The sequence below is a fragment of the Somniosus microcephalus genome, chromosome 5 (genome assembly GCF_052327205.1).
Source record: "Somniosus microcephalus isolate GS21.2 chromosome 5, FLI_Smic_1.0, whole genome shotgun sequence".
NCBI lineage: Eukaryota > Metazoa > Chordata > Chondrichthyes > Squaliformes > Somniosidae > Somniosus > Somniosus microcephalus.
In genome coordinates, this window is record NC_140991.1 from 282,239,166 (window position 1) to 282,259,523 (window position 20,358).

General features: G+C 45.3%; 1 protein-coding gene across 1 annotated transcript in view; it reads left to right on the forward strand.

The window, feature by feature from the left end:
• The window catches only part of LOC147117767 (collagen alpha-6(VI) chain-like), a 206,573-nt gene that overhangs the window by 6,182 nt on the left and 180,033 nt on the right, over nt 1–20,358 (forward strand). Inside the window, exons 2-3 of the mRNA XM_085989029.1 lie at nt 5,374–5,475; nt 7,755–8,369. Coding sequence (XP_085845155.1) covers nt 5,400–5,475; nt 7,755–8,369 — 691 coding nt within the window. The 5' untranslated portion in view covers nt 5,374–5,399. The remainder of the gene's footprint in view (nt 1–5,373; nt 5,476–7,754; nt 8,370–20,358) is intronic.

Genomic DNA, 20,358 nt, shown 5'->3' on the forward strand with positions numbered 1-20,358 from the left:
AGAAAAAGTAGTAAGCCTGAGGATTGGGAGCAGTTAGAGTTCAGCAAAAAAGGACCAAGAGATTGATTAAGAGGGGAAAAATAGATTATCAGAGTAAACATGCAAGGAACATATGTGGATTGTAAAAGCTTCTAGAAGTACGTAAAAAGAAAAAGATTAGTGAAGACAAATATAGGTCCCTTACAGTCAGAGAAGGGAGAATTATTAATGGGAAACAAGGAAATGGCTGAGCAATTAAACAAATAGAGTCATAGAGTCATAGAGTTATACAGCACAGAAAGAGGCCCTTCGGCCCATCGCGTCCGCGCCGGCCATCAAGCCCTGTCTAATCTAATCCCATTTTCCAGCATTTGGTCCGTAGCCTTGTATGCTATGGCATTTCAAGTGCTCATCCAAATGCTTCTTGAATGTTGTGAGGGTTCCTGCCTCTACCGCCCTTTCAGGCAGTGAGTTACAGATTCCAACCACCCTCTGGGTGAAAACGTTTTTCCTCAAATCCCCTCTAAACCTCCTTCCCCTTACCTTGAATTTATGCCCCCTTGTTGTTGACCCCTCTACTAAGGGGAAAAGTTCCTTTTTATCCACCCTATCTATGCCCATCATAATTTTGTACACCTCAATCAGGTCCCCCCTCAGCCTTCTCTGCTCCAAGGAAAACAACCCCAGCCTGTCCAGTCTTTCTTCATAGCTGAAGCGCTCCTGCCCAGGTAACATCCTGGTAAATCTCCTCTGCACCCTCTCCAAAGCAATCACATCCTTCCTATAGTGTGGTGACCAGAACTGCACACAGTACTCCAGCTGTGGCCTTACCAGCGTTTTGTACAGCTCCATCATAACCTCCCTGCTCTTATATTCCATGCCTCAGCTAATGAAGGCAAGTATCCCATATGCCTTTTTAACCACCTTATCCACCTGTTCTGCTGCCTTCAGGGATCTATGTACATGCACACCAAGGTCCCTCTGATCCTCTGTCTTTCCTAGGGCCTTACCATTCATTGTGTATTCCCTTGCCTTGTTAGTCCATCCAAAATGCATCACCTCACACTTTTCAGGGTTAAATTCCATTTGCCACTGTTCCGCCCATCTGACCAACCCATCTATATCTTTGGTTCTGTCTTCACGGAAGAGGACACAAATAACTTCCCAGAAATGCGAGGGAACCAAGGGTCTAGTGAGAAGGAGGAATTAAAGGAAATTAGTATTAGTAAAAAAAATAGTGCTGGAGAAATTAATGGGACTGAAAGTCGATAAATCCCCAGGGCTTGATAATCTGCATCCCAGAGTACTAAAAGAGGTAGCCATGGAAATAGTGGATGCATTGGTTGTCATCTTCCAAAGTTCTATAGATTATGGAACAGTTCCAGCAGATTGGAGGGTGGCAAATGTAACCCCACTATTTAAAAAAGAAGGGAGAGAGAAAACTGGGAACTACAGACTGGTTAGCCTAACATCAGAAGTAGGAAAAATGCTAGATGTCTATTATAAAAGGATGTGCTAACAGGACACTTAGAAAATATCAACGGGATTAGACAAAGTCAACATGGATTTATGAAAGGGAAATCGTGCTTGACAAATGTACTGGAGTTTTTTGAGGATGTAACTGATAGAATAGATAAGGGAGAACCAGTGGATGTGGTTTATTTGGATTTTCAGATGGCCTTTGATAAAGTCCCACATAAGAGGTTAGTGTGCAAAATTAAAGCACATGGGATTGAAAGTAATATACTGGCATGTATTGAAAATTGGTTAACAGACAGGAAACAGAGAGTAGGAATAAATGGGGGGTTTTCGGCGTGGCAGACTAGTGGGGTACCACAGGGATCAGTGCTTGGGCCCCAGCTATTCACAATATATATCAATGATTTGGGAACCAAATGTAATATATCCAAGTTTGCTGATGACACAAAACTAGGTGGGATTGTGAGTTGTGAGGAGGATGCAAAGAGGCTTCAAGGCGATTTAGACAAGGTGAGAGAGTGGGCAAATAATGGCAGATGCAGTATAATGTGGATAAATGTGAAGTTATCCACTTTGGTAGGAAAAACAGAAAGGGAGAGTATTATTTAAATGGGGATAGATTGGGAAATACTGATGTACAAAGGGACCTGGGTGTCCTTGTACACTAGTCACTGAAAGCAAACATGCAGGTTCAGCAAGCAGTTAAGAATGTTAGGTCCGTGTATCTTGATGTTGTGTGTCCTTCAATAAGTAGACAAGAGACTGCAGGGAACAATCAACAGGTGTTTACTAGATGAGGGTTACTCTAAAACTAACTGTACAGATCCCTACTCAAGGTTTATATACAGGTGTGGTCACTGCCAGTACTACAGTATACAGGAGCTGTAAAAGTAGTTCTCCCCTTAAAGGTACATACACGACAAGGAAGGCAAATGGTATGTTGGCCTTCATTGCAATAGGATTTGAGTACAGGAGCAAGGATGTCTTACTACAGTTGTACAGGGCCTTGGTGAGACCACACCTGGAGTACTTTGTGCAGTTTTGGTCTCCTTACCTAAGAAAGGATATACTTGCCATAGAGGGAGTGCAGCGAAGGTTCACCAGGCTGATTCCTGGATGGCAGGACTGTCGTATGAGGAGAGATTGGGTCGCCTAGGCCTGTATTCACTAGAGTTTAGAAGATGAGAGGGGATCTCATTGAAACGTATAAAATTCTGACAGGGCTAGACAAACTGGATGCAGGGAGGATGTTTCCCCTGGCTGGGGGGTCTAGAACGAGGGGTCACAGTCTCAGGATACGGGGTAGGATATTTAGGACTGAGATGAGGAGAAATTTCTTCATTCAGAGGGTGGTGAACCTGTGGAGGCCAAGTCACTGAATATATTTAAGAAGGAGATAGACAGATTTCTAGACACAAAAGGCATCAAGGGGTATGGGGAGAGAGCGGGAATATGGTATTGAGATAGAGGATCAGCCATGATCGTATCGAAATGGCGGAGCAGGCTCGAAGGGCCGAATGGCCTACTCCTGCTCCTATTTTTCTATATTTCTATGTTTATGCAGGCTGCAAGTCTTTGTAGCAAACTCTCCAGCCAGGCTCACCTCATTGCATCAACCTCTCTCACTTTGACAGAGTGCTTCTGCCATATCACCTTCAACTAGTATCTACTCCATCAGGATGGGAACCATTTACACTCTGTCACCTTGGCTCTCAGAATCTGACCATGATGAACCCGAACACCAGCATCACCAGGCACACCAGCAGCACCAACAACAACACCAACCTTCTCCACAATCAACTGATGCTGCACAGGACACAGGGCATCAGCACTCAACCACATTGCTGTCTGGGACGCCAGGGATGGCTTCACCATGGCCAGATTTACTTCACTTGATGCTGTACACCCTGGCTGCCACATGATGCACCAGGTTGGCACCACCCCACACCAGCACCATAAAGCACCCCATCAATGTCCAAGCCATTCCTTTCACATTCATCACCATTGCGGGTGGTACCGTTATGTCTCACCATTCACTGCAACTCACTAAGCCACTTCCAAAGGGTCACACAAATCTATCCAAGAACGCAAAGTGTTCAAAATAAAGGTTTCAATGTTTGACACCACATTATCAGAAACTTCACATGAACATTGCATAAAACACCCAAGTGCCTACCCTTGTGTGTTGTTAGTTGGTATGATTGGACTAGGATGAGGGTGTGTGTGAGGGATGGCTAGTGAGATGGGGAAGTGATAATGTAGATAGAGAGGGATGGGTGGAGGTGCAAGGTAAGTTGGTGTGAGTAAGGATGTGCAGGAATAGGGTAGGGAAGGCAGAGTGATGGCACAGCAGGATGAGGTTGAGTGTGGTTTTGCATTAACGTTTCGTGATCTACTGAGATCATTGAAAGGTTTGCGTCACTGCAGCCTGGTCCTCCTGACGACATCCCTGCTTGTACCCTCCTGTGCAATGTGCAACCAGGCTGCGTTGGTCTCCTGGAGAGGTCTCTTCTGCCCATGGGAAGGGAAGAGAACCTCCCTGCGTGCTGTGACTCCCTCAATAAGCATATGGAGGGAGCCATGGGAGAGCCTGGGTGCAGCCATGTGCCTCTGTCAGTGTTTGCAGCACCTCAATGTTGTAGAACACTGACAGCACAACTGTCAAACTAAATTTGCGTATGGTCCCTTTAAGGAAACCAGCTGATGCCGCATCATCGAATGACGTCATCAGACCGGCTTCCTTCAATTGGTCAGCAAACGCGCTGGGCGGGCTTAATAAGCCCAATCAGGAGAAAATCATTTTGGACAGCGGGCTGGAGCTAGCAGCGAGGTCAGGACCCGCCGAGGTAGGGGGAATTGCGGCCCTTATTGTAACATTTAGATCATGCAGACTCTGAAAGATGGCACACTGAATATCTCTGAAGCCCATTGGCATCATTTTTTCAATATGGTCCCTCAAGGCCTGAAGGCCAATGGTGAATGCTTCCATGTTGGAAGCACTAACTGGCCTGGTGGCCTCTCTATTGTGGGGATGGGGTTATAGAGGTTCCTGGAAGTGCCCTTCATTCCAAGTAGCACTGCATTGTTGCAAATCCATCTCAGAGAATTCCAGGGTAGCAAAAAGGAGGTTTGATCTCTTTCGCTGAAGTTTGAAGAGGAGAAGTAAATGCTTGTTCAGTTGTAGCTTTCAGTTGCAACTTCAGGCCCAATTTCAGATCTGCTTTCTCAGTCTCCCTTCAAGAGAGACAACCCTCCCCCACCCACCAGTGACCTCAATGTCTGTACAAGTAACTGTTAAGTAACTGGCTCTGAACATCTGCTCCTTACTAAAATTAACAAAAACTGTTCCTCTTACCTTAAAACGTAATATAAATGCATGGCCCCACATTTTGGGTTTTTGAATTTCTGAGAAAACTGTTAATTGCAGCCAAGCAGGCATTTGCAAGTTTAAAAAACATCTAAGCTTTGTCTTTAATGATAGTTTTGACCATTATTTTGTTGAAACATTTTCTGAGGATTTAAATATTTATTTAGGAAATAGACACATCTCTTTTGCATGTGTTTATCTCTGAAGGTGTGAACAGGCTCACTTTTCACAGAGGTAAGAATTTTACCCAGAACTATGGGAATATTCAGAGTTGTAAACCCACATCACAGAACTTCAGATAATTAATATGCGTATTGATTGATTACAGGTCCACTGGGATCTAATAGCAAAGTAATATAGTGCACTCCTTTTAAATGTAATTGCAGAGTCAGTTCAGTTAATTGGTTTCTTAAAAATACAAAAACTGCACTTAAAATAACTAGTTCTGTATTTCAAAGAGTGCATGTTTAATATATAACTGTAACAGTACAGCAAAACAATTAAGAAATATATAACATCTTTACTGTTTTTCTTTATGTTTTTGGTAGGACAACCACTTGGAACTCTCACCAATATGGGGCTGTTTGAAACAGCAGTGACCCTATTCCTCCTGACAATAAATCTATATGTTATCAGCTCTCAGCATCATGGTATTTAAGTAGTTTTATTTACATTAAACTAAGTTTTCTCTATTTGGCACGTTAAATTATATACTTATATAAAAACATTATAGAGGTGTTTCTTTTTAATTGTACATCTGTGTATCAAAACCACTAAATCCAGAGAAACATTTGATTATAGTCATGAGATAAAGGCCCATGTGTTAGTTTGATACGACCTTTAATAGGATTCGCTATTGGGTTAAATAAATACTCCAGGGAGCTGCTGTGAAGTCTACAATTTGGATCTTAGTGAGCATTTCTGTGAATTTTATACTAAAAACGATTGACTTTGTTCTGATAGAAATTTGGTCTTTTCTGACATTTTATAGGGTTTACTATTGAATGAACGTGGCCACAATTTCCTATGCCTGATTATTGGCTATCAGAAATGCTAAAATATTATGTATAGCGTGTGCTATGGTCAAAGCCTCTAGAATTCAGTGGCAGTCAATTTCTCCAGCAACCCCAACCAAATTCGGTGATATGTGAATGCAGATTCTGCAGCCAGTCTGTCCAGAGCTTGGGGACATCTCAATCTTAATCTAATAAAATACTGTATAAAAAACAGTGCTAAAATGGTGACTTTTGGGCTGGGTTTTAATGGGGAAGGTGGTTGGAGGTGGGAGGTTGGATTTCCCGCAGGCCCTGCCGACTTTAACGGCAGGGCCTGATTTGCATTCGAGGCCTCTGTTTCCCACCCACAGCCAGCCAGATTGAGGGGCTGGCTGGCTCCGGGTGGGTAGGTCTGCGGCTCTAGGCCACACAGAGGAGGGAGGGGCCAGGTCGTTAAGAGGATCGAGGGGGTCAGGCAGAAGATCGGGAGGTCGGGCCTGACTGGGCCGTTAAGAAAATCGGGGGTCTGGCCGGGTCATTAAGAGGATTGGGGGGGGTGGGGTGCGAATTGTAGCCGGATGATCAGGGGGGTTAGGTAAAGGGAAGATAGTGGTTGGCACTTGGATGTTCAGAGGTGGGGGGGAGAGAAGATCGGGGCCAGCCACAGCATCATTGGCGGGGGTGGGGTGTCTGGGAAGGCAATCGGAGGCTTTGTGGGGTGGATTAGCCAGGGACCCTAGATCCAGGAGGTAAGTCTAAAGGCTATAACCGCCAGGTTTTACGAGGTGTGCAAAACCCAACCAGCTACAAACAAAATGGAGGTTCAAGAAGAGGCTTCCAACCTCATTAAAATATTTAAATTGACGTCCTGCTTCCTGGTAGCCTCCTGACGTCACAGCAGCTCACACAAGGGGATCCTCACTATACTTCATTGATTTGAATTGAATGTCGGAAAACACAAATTTCTCGACACAGGGATCACGAGATCCTTGTACGAAGCGTACTTCGGGATCAGTGATGAATACCTTCGCTTCGACGCTGACCGCAAATTCTAGTCCATTGTGTACAGTGTACTTCTGTTAATTCAAAGTTGCGTAATTTGAATTACTACATAAATCGAATTTGAATTGCCCTAAAAGGGGCTACTGTGCCATTTTAATATAACTGCTCAATTCAAATTTTTAAATAATTTTAATATTTTTGGACAAATAAGCAACATAGAATTATCAGGAGTAGACTATTCTAAACTGCTTAAGAGCACTATATTATACTTAGTCTCGGAATTTCCATGTGCTGCTTAGCTGTTTGTAGTGATAGCTACAACTTAACACCTAGCTGTCTCAGCAGACATTTCACACAGCTAGGTGAAACTGTTAGGTGTCAAGTGGCAGGTAAATTTTTAGTATATAACCTATACCAGGTATACCGATACCTGGGGGTAGAATTTTCTCAAAGGGTGCCATGATCTCCCGCTGTAACTTCACCGGGAGATCAGCGGAAACCCCAGAGTAATGGCTGTTTACACCATTTTCCTGGGGATTCTGCCAATCTTCCATTGTAGTTATGCCAGGAGATCAGGAGAATCCCCATGGAAATTACTGGCGCTGGTGTTTTGATTCAGATTACTGTCTTCTAATCGCCATTCATTTACAACTTATGGATTCAGCTCAAACCTTGCATACTTAGCTGCTGAACTGAGCTCAGAGTTTCTGAGATTCTATCTGACTGAGGAGCTGAGATTAAGGGAGTTACACAATCCCTATGTATTTCACAGTTTGTACACTTCAACTGCAAGCTCAGTTTACAAGGTGTGAAACCATGGGATTAAGGGTCTGAAAAATGGGAATTAGAAGACAGCTGTCACTCAGTAACACTGAAGATGATACATAAGTGTTCAAGTTTCCTTCCTGACATTATTTTTTCTAACTTGGCAGTTCATGCTGAACCCGTTGCTGATGTTGTGTTTCTGGTTGATGGATCTCAAAATATGGGACCCCAAGGATTTAAACACACACGGGCTCTTATTTTAAAAACTGTCAACAAGCTGAATGTCGGAATGGATGAATATAGAATTGGTCTTGCTCAGTACAGTGATGATCAACACATGGAGTTTGTATTCAATACATTTCAAACCAAGAAGGATGTGCTGAACTACATAAAGAAAAAATTTCAGTATAAAGGCGGATCCTCACTAAAAACAGGCCATGCTTTGGATTTTCTGCACAAAACATTCTTCACAGCATCTGCTGGAAGTCGAAAGAATAAAGGCGTTCCTCAGATTGCAATAATAATTACATCTGCACCATCGCAAGATAATGCTGAAAGTTATTCCATATCTTTGAAAAATGATGGTGTGATAGCTATTTCCATTGGTGTAAAGAATTCAGACTTAAGTGAACTACAAAATATCGCCTATCTTGGAAGTCCTCCCTTTGTTTTCAAGATGAATACCTTTGTTGGTTTTACAGATTTATCAGTAAGTTTAACTAAAACAGTCCAAAATATACAAGAAGCTGTAAAACTCAAAGGAATAGAAGAACTACCAGCAGGTAAAGTCAAATTACTTCTCTTTCATTCAGATTGAAATTGTTTGTCAGATGTAGGGTTCTTTAAGAATCAATTAACATTAAGTTTTATTCACTACATAAAGTTATGTAATGATAGTTATTGCTTAAAGAAAATCAAATTAGTATTCATTGTAAAAGTTCACAGAAAATGTTTTACTTATAAAATAGCGGGCTATTTAATGAGTTACTGGGCTTTAAAAAATTAATTTGAAAAACCACTAGTTTTTGAACAATAATGTCTATGATATAACAGTGAGAGAGCTGTGCCATGGAAGTTTTCTGGTGTATATTTTGTTTGGAATATTAACAAAGGTAAAAACATACTCAGTAGCAGTAGTTTAGTAGCCAAAATTATTAACCTAAGTACCCAAACATGTATTGAAAATAAAATCTGAAAAAAAATGATTTAAGGTGCTTTTATGTGCCTGCTAAACATTTACATAAACCAACAAAAACATTGTTGGTGCCCACAGAACTTAATTTAATTGGATGTCAAATCTGCACTGGAACAAGAACGATAAACTTCTTGTGCTAAAAATTTGGTTGCATAGCACTCATTGTTTGAGCACTACAGGTGCGGAATGGCGTCCAAAATGGCATCTCAGTAGCACGCACATACTTCTGGTGCGGGCCACGCCGGATGCCGTATAGGTGAGGACTTAGTGCAGCTGTTAGGAGCATGAGCTGGAAGTATGGTAAGTCAGCAGATCATGATGTCAATTAGCGTGCAACGCTCATTTGACGCCAGTGCTGTCATTTTGCCGTAATCACTGGACCTAGCACCCTGTGTTAACCTCACACAGCTGAACATGCGTTCAGCAGCAGGAAGCATCCCCACCAGCATTATTTAAAGGGATTGATGTAAGAAAACTACTAGGCACTTGGTCTGAGTATTAAACAAGGCTTTAATCAACTGTTTTTCAACATGGAGATCTAGTTGTGTCCTTCACTAGTTCCTGTTAAAGAATGTCCTGAGCAAGCTGGGCCCATGCCCGAGTATTTATACTCTCCCTGGACAGTGCTACTAGCAAGCTGCTCAGTATTATTTCATAAGTCTTTTCACATGAATGACAAGGTTCATGTCAGGGATCATCACTGACTTTTAGGTAACTTGCTTTTTGATTCTAAATGCTGAGATGTATCGCAACCACAAAGGTTTCCACTCGCTGAATGTACAGTTGATGTGCTGAACATGATCGCACATCATGACGGTGAATGCCCAGTATCCTGGCAGCAATCATGATGCTTTTATTCTGTGCCAGTCTGCTGGTCCCTCAGTCTTTGAGAGGGTGGCTACTGGACGACAAGGGTTATCTCTTAACTAACAGAAAATGCTGGAAAAACTCAGCAGGCCAGGCAACATCTGTGGAGAGAAATTAGAGTCAACGTTTCGGGTCAAAACCCTTTATCAAGACAAAAGAGGCACAGGGAATGAAATAGATTAAGAGGCTGGGCTGGGAGAGAACAAAAGATAAGAAGAGACATTAAGAGGTATTCAAAACGAGACGAGATGGTGATGGGACTAGTGGAGACAAAAGACAGCTCTAGATTAGGTGTGAAATGTGCTGGCAGAATGGGAGAGAGCTGCCATGTGGGAGAGAGAAAAAAAAAAGGAAAGGTGGGGGGGGGAAAGGCCAAAACAAAGGTGTGGATAAAATATATAAATAAAAATGTAATAGGGGCCGAGGTTATGATCTGAAATTGTTGAACTCGATATTGAGTCCGGAAGGATGTAAAGTGTCTAATCGGAAGATGAGGTGCTGTTCCTCGAGTTTACGTTGAGCTTCCGTGGAACAATGTAAGAGGCCGAGGACGGTGAGGTCTGAGTGGGAATGGGCCGGTGAATTAAAATGACAGGCGACCGGAAGCTCAGGGTCACCTTTACGGACTGAACGGAGGTGTTCCGCAAAGCGGTCACCCAATCTGCTTTTGGTCTCAACAATGCAGAGGAGACCGCATCATGAGCAGCGAATACAATATACTAGATTGCAAGAAGTACAAGTAAATCGCTGTTTCACCTGGCAGGGGTGTTTGGGGCCCTGGACAGTGGGAAGGGGGTAGGTATAAGGGCAGGTGTTACATCTCCTGCGCTTGCACGGGAAGGTGCCAGGCGAAGGGGAAGGGGTGCTGGGGGTGATAGAGGAGTGGACTAAGGTGTCTCGGAGGGAGCGGTCCCTACGGAATGCTGAAAGGGGAGGGTAGGGGAAGATGCGTTTGGTGGTGGGATCACTTTGGAGGTGGCAGAAATGGCGGAGGATGATCCGTTGAATGTGGAGGCTGGTGGGGTGAAAGGTGAGGACAAGGGGAACCCTATTGTGGTTCCAGGAGGGAGGGGCAGGGGTGAGGGCAGAAGTGCGGGAGATAGAACGGACACAGTCGAGGGCCGTGTCAACCACGGTAGAGGGGAATCCTCGGTTGAGGAAAAAGGAAGACATGTCGGAAGCACTGGTGTGGAAGGTGGCATCGTCGGAGCAGATGCGGCGGAGACGGAGAAACTGGGAGAATGGAATAGAGTCCTTACAGGAGGCGGGATGGGAGGAAGTGTAGTCCAGGTAGCTGTGGGAGTCAGTGGGCTTGTAGTGAATGTTGGTCAATAACCTATCCCCAGAGATGGAGATGGAGAAGTCAAGGAAGGGAAGGGAAGAGTCAGAGATGGACCATGTGAAGGTGAGGGAAGGGTGGAAATTGGAGGCAAAGTGAATGAAATTGTCCAGTTCAGGGCGAGAACAGGAAACGGCACCGATACAGTCATCAATGTATCGGAAAAAGAGGTGAGGGAGGGGACCCGAGTAGGACTGGAACAAAGAGTGTTCCACATATGCCACGAAAAGGCAGGCATAGCTAGGACCCATGCGGGTAACCATAGCAACACCTTTGATTTGGAGGAAATAAGTGGAGTCAAAGGAGAAGTTGTTCAATGTGAGAACAAGTTCAGCCAGGCGGAGGAGGGTAGTGGTGGATGGGGACTGGTCGGGCCTCTGTTCAAGGAAGAAGCGGAGCGCCCTCAGGCCATCCTGGTGGGGGATGGAGGTGTAGAGGGATTGTACATCCATGGTGAAAAGGAAGCGGTTGGGGCCAGGAAACTGGAAACTGTTAAAGTGGCGGAGGGCGTCCGAAGAGTTGCGGATGTAGGTGGGAAGAGACTGGACAAGGGGAGAAAAGATAGAGTCGAGATAGGAAGAGATAAGTTCCGTGGGGCAAGAACAGGCTGAAACTATGGGTCTACCAGGGCAGTCCTGTTTGTGGATCTTCGGAAGGAGGTAGAAGCGGGCTGTGCGGGGCTGGGGAACTATGAGGTTGGTGGCCATGGGGGGAAGATCTCCAGAGGAGATGAGGTCAGTGACAGTCTTGGAAACAATGGCTTGATGTTTGGTAGTGGGGTCATGGTCCAGGTGGAGGTAGGAGGAGGTGTCGGAGAGTAGGCGTTCAGCTTCCGCTAGGTAGAGGTCAGTTCGCCAAACAACAACAGCACCACCCTTGTCAGCAGGTTTAATGACAATGTCAGGGTTGGATCTAAGAGAATGGAGTGCTGCAAGTTTTGAGGGAGGTAAGTTGGAGTGAGTAAGGGGAGCAGAGAAATGGAGACGGCCGATGTCACGGCGGCAGTTAGCGATGAAAAGATCTAGAGAGGGTAAGAGGCCAGGGGGAGGGGTCCAGGTAGAACGGGAATTCTGAAAGCGGGGGAAAAGGTCAGTCGTGCGGGGGGAAGACTCCTGGCCAGAGAAGTGGGCACGGAGACGAAGGCGGCGGGAAAAGAGCTCAACATCATGCCAAGCTCGACATTCATTGAGGTGGGGGCGTAAGGGGATGAAGCTCAGGCCTTTGCTGAGGACTGATCATTCGGGGTCAGAGAGGGTGTTGCCTGGCCTGCTGAGTTTTCCAGCATTTTCTGTTGTTATTTCGGATTTCCAGCATCTGCAGTATTTTGCTATCATTATCCCTTAACTACCTGGATCATTACTCCATTCCAGCATGTGTACACTGAGAGCCATGCTGCCACACGAAACATGATGGAGCAAACCATTGGGGTGCTGAAGCAATGGTTCCATTGTTTGGACTGCTCTGGAGGAGCCCTTTAGTATTCATCGGAACGCGTGTCCCGATTTGTCGTGGTCTGCTGTATCCTCCACAACTTGGCTATCCTGAGGTCACAGTCCTTGCCACCAGGGATACGGAGGAGGATGAGGATGAGGAAGAGGAGGAGCAGGAAGAGGATAGCAGGAAGCAAAAGGAAGGAGGAAACCCAGACAATGCCTTTCTGGCTGAGATATCTGGGATATAGCAAGGGCACTAGCGGAGCAACAGTGGTGGGAGTATGAATGCTGTCATCCTGAGAGAGAACAGCAGGGTCAGCCTCCACGGATCTATTGCCACCCCCCCAGGGCAGCGCTTCACCAATCCTAGTAATTTGCTGGAGTACAGACTGCTGTGACACCCTGCAGATCCCTTTCAGCACTGGTAAACCCAGCCATGATGGCAGCAGTCTTTCCTTGCGTGGCAGCAAGCTGAGTTTGCATGAGTTCAATCTGAGCTTCCATTGCGCAGTCAGATGTTGGGTGGCTTCTGTTCATGCTTCAATGGAAGCCGAGACTTCAGCCATCAGACGCAGCATGATGGCTGGGTCCACAAGTGTGTTAATGGATCTGTCCATCCCTTCCACGCTGGAAAGGATGGGCTCCAAGCTCTGCCCAAAGCCTTGTGCAAGCCTAGAGATGGATTCCTCTATACTCCTTGACATTGCATTCAGCCTTTCTATACCATACAGGGGTTCTCAACCAGGGGTCCGCGGCCCTGAGAAGATTTCAGGAGGTCCGCCAGTTGATTTGTTCCATCAATATAAGGGAAGACTACTGATGTCTCCCCTGTTTATTGATTTGAGTGGAATATTCGTTTATATTAGGCTTATATTCGCTAGAGTTTAGAAGAATGAGAGGGGAGCTCATTGATACTTATAAAATTCGAACAGGACTAGACAGACTAGATGCAGGAAGGATGTTCCTGATGGCGGGGGAGTCCAGAACCAGGGGTCACAGTCTAAGGATAAGGGGTAAGCCATTTAAGACTGAGATGAGGAATTTCTTCACCCAGAGAGTGGTGAACCTGTGGAATTCTCTACCACAGAAGGCAGTTGAGGCCAACTTATTAAATATATTCAAGAAGGAGTTAGATATATTTCTTAAGGCTAAAGGGATCAAGGGAGAAAGCAGGGACAGGGTACTGAATATGGATAATCAGCCATGATCTCATTAAATGATGGAGCAGGCTCGAGGGGCCGAATGGCCTACTCCTGCTCCTATCTTCTATGTTTCTATAGTCTCAGCGATACAAAGACTGTGCATGTGCAATCAGTTCAGGTTCTTGCTGTTGGACACCATTTATATGGTAAGACAAGTCCCTTTGCGTGGGCTAAGGTAGCATGAACCTTCTTTTCAACCCTGTTGTAATGAAGCCACTTTGGTACACACTCTGTAATTAACATCGCCACTAGCGCAGAGGGAGATCTGCTAACTAGAGGGAAGGAAACTGTAAACGGTGGAAATTAATAAAACGGAAGTTGCTAGTAATACATGACAGGGCTGTCAGCATTTGGAATGCAACAAGATTGTTTAATGTTTCAACTTGGAACCTTCCATTTAGGTATCGGGAAATAAACAAGTTCCTGCTATTGCTGCTTTTATGTTGCTTTCTTGTTGGCTCCTGATGTATGGTTCTCCTGCAGCTGGTGGCAACCCTCAAGTTAGCATGCCAGGTACACTTAAGGCCATCCACCGAGACACTAAGGCCAGCTATTGGGGAGACTTAGTTTAAAATCTTTTTAAAAACAGTATCCCAGCTACCGGCCTTGGCAGATCCAGCACATTTACCTTGCAGTTGCTAGCGGCTGCACAAGACCCACTTGTCAGGAGCCGGCAGCAACTAAAATGGCAAGAAACCAATATAAATGCAGCTTCTTGGACTGAAACAAGTGCAGATGGGAGGGGGAGTTCAATGAGTAAAAGTCAAAGAAATAAAAACAGATGATGCATGAAATACACCGATCCCTTGTGAAAAGAAAAAAAGTCAGGCTAATGCTTCGGCTGTTGAAATTTCAACGGAACTCGAAGATGGATGAACCACTTCATAGGACTAAACACAACCAAATGGCAGGGGAAGGAACAGCAAGGCAGAAGTCAAGTCAGCCTGTCGCAGAGGAGCAGTTAAACCACCAAAACCGTTGTTTGTGTGAATGAGGCAATAAAAAGGCAAAAGAACAACAAGTTGTGAAAATAGTTGAGTAAGGCATAGGGATGATGCACACAAAATGGAGGTGAAGCAAACAGGCAAGAAAATAGAAACAATGACTTCAGACCCGGAGCTTTATATTTAGGCCATGTGCTTCTCTGATGAATACATAGGCCTAGTCTGGGCTTCATGTCCTTTGAGATACTGCCGGCTATTTGTGAAAGGGTTGGGGAGGAGGAAAGAGGGGGGATGCTTTTGTCACTAAAGGATTTATGGCGATGAGATCAGGTGGATAAAGTTGCTCAGGGCCCTGTTTATTTCTCCATTTCTCTCATGTGCCATCCGCCTCTGTCATTACTGATGCTGTTAATTCAAGTTGCTGGCTTTCACCACTGTTATGTTCATTAATAACTAGACATTCTTATTATGAACAGCTAGCTTTTGCTAGACACTTTATTGAGCACATGTGGACTAGGTACAGTATCTGTAGAGGCCTCCATCTTGACTGCTGCCTTGTGGGTAGCCTAGTGCATCGTGGGTAGCCCACTCTTATATACATACAGCACCACCTAGTGTACCATTCCAGAATGACAGGTTACTGATCATTACATCCCCTTTCTTTGAGGTTAAACAAAATCAGTATCAATCAATATCAATCAATAACAACATAAACATCTTCAACAGTCAATACATTTTCAATGTAATTTTCTTTGTACTCAAAGATTAAGTCTATCAGGCTTTTTTACTTCACGTGTGGATCTTCTCAGCACAGGTAAGTCTGATGTGTTTTCATGAGAGCCTGTATGTGTATTTGTGTTAGATTGTTCTGGTGGTGAGTGACAAGGTTCAGTTGCGGCATTGTCATCGATTTGCTATTCGATAGTCTCTTGTGTTTTTAGGAGGGAACGGCGGTTCCTCCTGAGAATCTGTCCTTCCTCAGTTCTAACAGTGTATGACCTTGGTCCTACTTCCTCAAGAACTGTAGCTTTCCTGTTCCGTGCATCTGGATCCTCAATCCTGACAACATCATCCCTTGTCAATGGTTTCAGAGTTTTGGATGACTTGTCATAGTATGATTTCTGTTTCAGCTTTAACAGTTGAAGTCTCTGTCTCAGTTCCTTACTCTGCTTTTCTTTTGCACAGCAGGGTAGCATGGTACGCAACTTGTGACCCATTAGGAGTTCAGCAGGTGAAGAACCAGAGTCTAAACGTGAGGCTCGGTAGCTCAGCAGGGCGAGATAAGGATCAGACTTGCTTTCTGTCGCTTTCTTCAGTAGCTGCTTGAGAACTTGAACACCTTTCTCTGCCTTACCATTCGACTGAGCATACAAAGGACTGGATGTCATGTGTTGAAGGTCATAATGTGCTGCAAACTGTTGCCACTCCTTACAGTTGAAGCACGGACCATTGTCGCTAACGGCAATCCTGGGAATTCCATGTCTGGCGAAGATGGATTTCACATGCATTATGACACTGCTTGCTGTGGTGCTTGAGAGCAGCGCCATCTCAGGAGAGTTAGAATAGTAGTCAATCACTATTAGATAGTCTTTACCATTTAAATGAAAAAGGTCCATACCAACCTTTTGCCATGGTGCTGTTGGTATGTCAGCTACTATCATTGGTTCCTTTGCTTGTTTGTTTTGGTGTTTCTGACATGTTTCACATTTGCCTATCATGTTCTCAATGTCCTTATTTATGCCAGGCCAATAAACAGTGTCTCTTGCTCTCCTTTTGCATTTTTCAATTCCGAGGTGTCCCTCATGAATCCTTTTGAGCATGTCTTGACGTAGAGCCTGTGGAATGACTATTCTGTTCTGTTTTAGTAATAGTCCACTTGCGACACTCAATTCTGACCTTATGTGAAAATATTTTGGACAGGAACCTTTTGGCCAACCATGATGAGTGTTCTCTATTACTGTTTGTAATACTGTATCTTTTACTGTTTCTTCTGCTATTTGCTTTGATTTTGTGTCTGACACGGGCAGCGCAGCAGTGACCATACTCACATGAACATCCACGTCTTCTTCAGTAGAGCTCACATGACTCATTGTGGGTGCTCGGGATAGTGCATCTGCTAACACTATGTATTTGCCTGGTGTGTAGATCAGTTCAAAGTCATATCTTTGCAGCTTCATCATGAGTTGTTGAATCATTGGAGACATCTCATTCAGGTTCTTTTTTATGATGGCAACCAGTGGGCTGTGGTCTGTCTCAACTGTGAAGGTGGGAAGTCCATATATGTAGCCATGAAACTTTTCTAGTCCAACTACCAAGCCTAGACATTCCTTTTCAATCTGGGCGTATCGACACTCAGTATCAGTCATAGACCTGGAGGCATAGGCAACAGGCATCCAATCTTCACCCTCTGCTTGTAGCAAGACCGCACCTAGGCCATCTTTTGATGCATCCGTTGACACTTTGATTCTTTTTGTTGGGTCAAAGAAGGTGAGTACAGGTGTGGGTGTTAGCACTGTTTTGAGGTTTATCCACTCTTGTTCATGTCTTTCTGTCCATGCGAACTCATTTGTTTTACATAGCAGGTCTCGCAGACAGGCTGTCTTGGCTGACAAGTTAGGAATGAACTTTCCAATGAAGTTTATCATCCCCATGATGCATAGCACTCCTTTTTTGTCAGTGGGTCGGGGCATTTTGAGTATGGCATTTACTTTTTCCATATCTGGCTCTATTCCTTTACCAGATAGATTATCTCCTAGGAAAGTGACTTCCTGGACGCCAAACTGACACTTGGCTTTGTTGAGCTTCAGTCCATCCCAGCGTATGCTCTGTAGCACTTTAGTCAGTCTCTCATTGTGTTCTTTCAGTGTGGAGCCCCAGATGATGATGTCATCAACATAGACCCGAACTCCTTCCAGACCTTCAATTATGTGTTCCATCGCTCGATGAAAGATTTCAGATGCAGATATTATCCCGAAAGGCATTCTGAGGAAACAATACCTGCCAAATGTTGTGTTGAAGGTACAGTATTTGGTGCTCTCTTCATCCAGTTTTAGTTGCCAAAATCCTTGTGAGGCATCGAGCTTTGTAAAGTATCTGGCACCTGACATTTCACTGGTGATTTCTTCTCACTTGGGAATCTGGTAGTGTTCACGTTTTATGTTTGCATTTAAGTCCTTTGGATCCATGCATATTCTTAGAACATAAGAACATAAGAACATAAGAAATAGGAGCAGGAGTAGGCCAATCGGCCCCTCGAGCCTGCTCCGCCATTCAATAAGATCATGGCTGATCTGATCCTAACCGCCAATCCACTATCACAGAACCATCTCCTGAATCTAACAGAATTTGACACACGAAATAGGAGCAGGATCAGGCTACATGGCCCCTGGGCCCACTCCGCTACCCACAGGGCCATGACCGATCCAAACCTAGACTCATGTCCAAATTCCTGCCCGCTCCCCGTAACCCTTAATTCCCTTTACTTCTAGGAAAATGTCTATTTCTGTTTTAAATTTATGTAATGATGTAGCTTCTACAGCTTTTTGGGGCAGCATATTCCATGGACCTACCACCCTCTGAGTGAAGTAGTTCCTCCTCATCTCAGTTTTGAAAGAGCAGCCCCTTATTCTAAGACTATGCCCCCTAGTTCTAGGTTCACCCATCATCGGGAACATCTTCCCCGCATCCACCCGATCCAACCCCTTCACAATCTTATATGTTTCAATAAGATCGCCTCTCATTCTTCTGAACTCCAATGAGTAGAGTCCCAATCTACTCAACCTCTCCTCATATGTCCATCCCCTCATCCCCAGGATTAACCGAGTGAACCTTCTTTGTACTGACTCGAGAGCAAGTATGTCCTTTCTTAAGTATGGACACCAAAACTGTACGCAGTATTCCAGGTGCGGCCTCACCAATACCTTGTACAACTGAAGCAATACCTCCCTATTTTTATATTCTATCCCCCTAGCAATGAAAGCCAACATTCCATTGGCCTTCTTAATCACTTGCTGCACCTGCATACTAACCTTTTGAGTTTCATGCACCAGGACCCCCAGATCCCTTTGTACTTCAGTACTTTCCAGTTTCTTGCCATTAAGATAATAACTTGCTCTACGATTTTTCCTGCCAAAGTGCATAACCTCACACTTTCCAGTATTGTATTCCATCTGCCAAATCTCTGCCCACTTACTTAGCCTGTCGATGTCCCCTTGCAGGTTTTTTATGTCCTCCTCACTCACTACTTTCCCTCCCATCTTAGTATCATCTGCAAACTTTGATATGTTACACTCGGTCCCCTCCTCCAAATCGTTAATATAGATTGTAAAGAGTTGGGGACCCAGCACTGACCCCTGCGGAACACCACTAGTTACTGCTTGCCAGTCTGAGAATGAACCATTTATCCCAACTCTCTGCCTTCTGTTATGTGATGAAATATTCCATTCATCACTGCCTGTGACTGTGGTTGGTTTCAGGTTTCAGTTCCCTTACCTCAGTTCCGTCTCCTCACCATTGTATTGTATATTGTAATGTATTGTGTGTAGGGCTCCGCCCATACCTGGCCCCTATGTAAGCAAGCTCAGTCTGGCCTCATATCCAGTACTGCAGACCTCCAGATGGAAGATACCTCTCTCCACTGCGTGTTACCTTCTAAGTTAATAAAAGCCTTGTTTTGTTTCGCTAACATCGAGTCTCGGAATTATTGAGGCACGTCAATTTTATTAACTTATTTTTCAACACAATGGATCAACTCCTAAAACCCGAACATTTGGATTTGGACCAGCATGCTTCGGACGCATCAGCACGCTTCGGACACTGGTTTATGTGTATGGAATTCTTCCTGGACAATTCCGCAGCCGTCAAAGACGCTACGGACGCTGCGAGTATGAAACTCGGAATTCTGCGGAATTGGGTAAGCCACCGGTTTTACCCCCTCATCCAAGACGCCGACACGTACCTGGCCACCTGCGACATCTTAAAGGCGCATTACCAGCAGCCTACGAATGAGGTTTATGCTAGGCATCTGCTCGCTACTCGTGCACAGCGACCTGGGGAATCGGTGGAGGAGTTCCTAGGCACCCTGAAAATGCTTGGCAAAGACTGCAAGTGCCAAGATGTAAAAGCCGCAGTGTACACTGACGAGCTTGTTCGCGATGCCTTTATCACAGGCCTCAGCTCCACTTACATCCGGCAGAGACTGCTGGAAAAAACGGGATTGGACCTGAAACAGGCTGCGGACACCGCGCGATCCCTGGATGTGGCCCAGAGAAACTCGGACGCCTACTCTTCAGCCCGCGCCGTCCACGCCGCCACGTGTGCACCAAGGGCGCCGCCATCTTGTAAGGCATCTTCCCCGCCCGGCAGCCCGACACCGTCGGGGCCCCGCTCTCCCCCCAGAAGCCCTACGACAGCCGCGACGCGTCGGGGACCCAACTGCTACTTCTGCGGGCAGCCAAAGCACACCAGAAACCTGTGCCCGGCGAAAGGCACCACCTGCTTTAAGTGCGGTAAGAAGGGGCACTTCGGGAAGGTGTGCAGAGGGAACCCCACCGGAACACCCGCCACCGCCGCGTGTGCGCCGTGGGAGCGGCCATCTTGGACGCCATCTTGCCCGACCTCGTGGGGTCCGCCATCTCATGAGCAGACAGCGTGGACGCCATCTTGTCTCGATCAGGGCCCTACAGTGGCATCGGTCACAGTGGACCAGACCAGGCCGCACCCGCTATCCAAATCAATGGTGGACATCGAGGTAAATGGGTGCCGGGTTAAATGTTTAATTTACAGTGGAAGC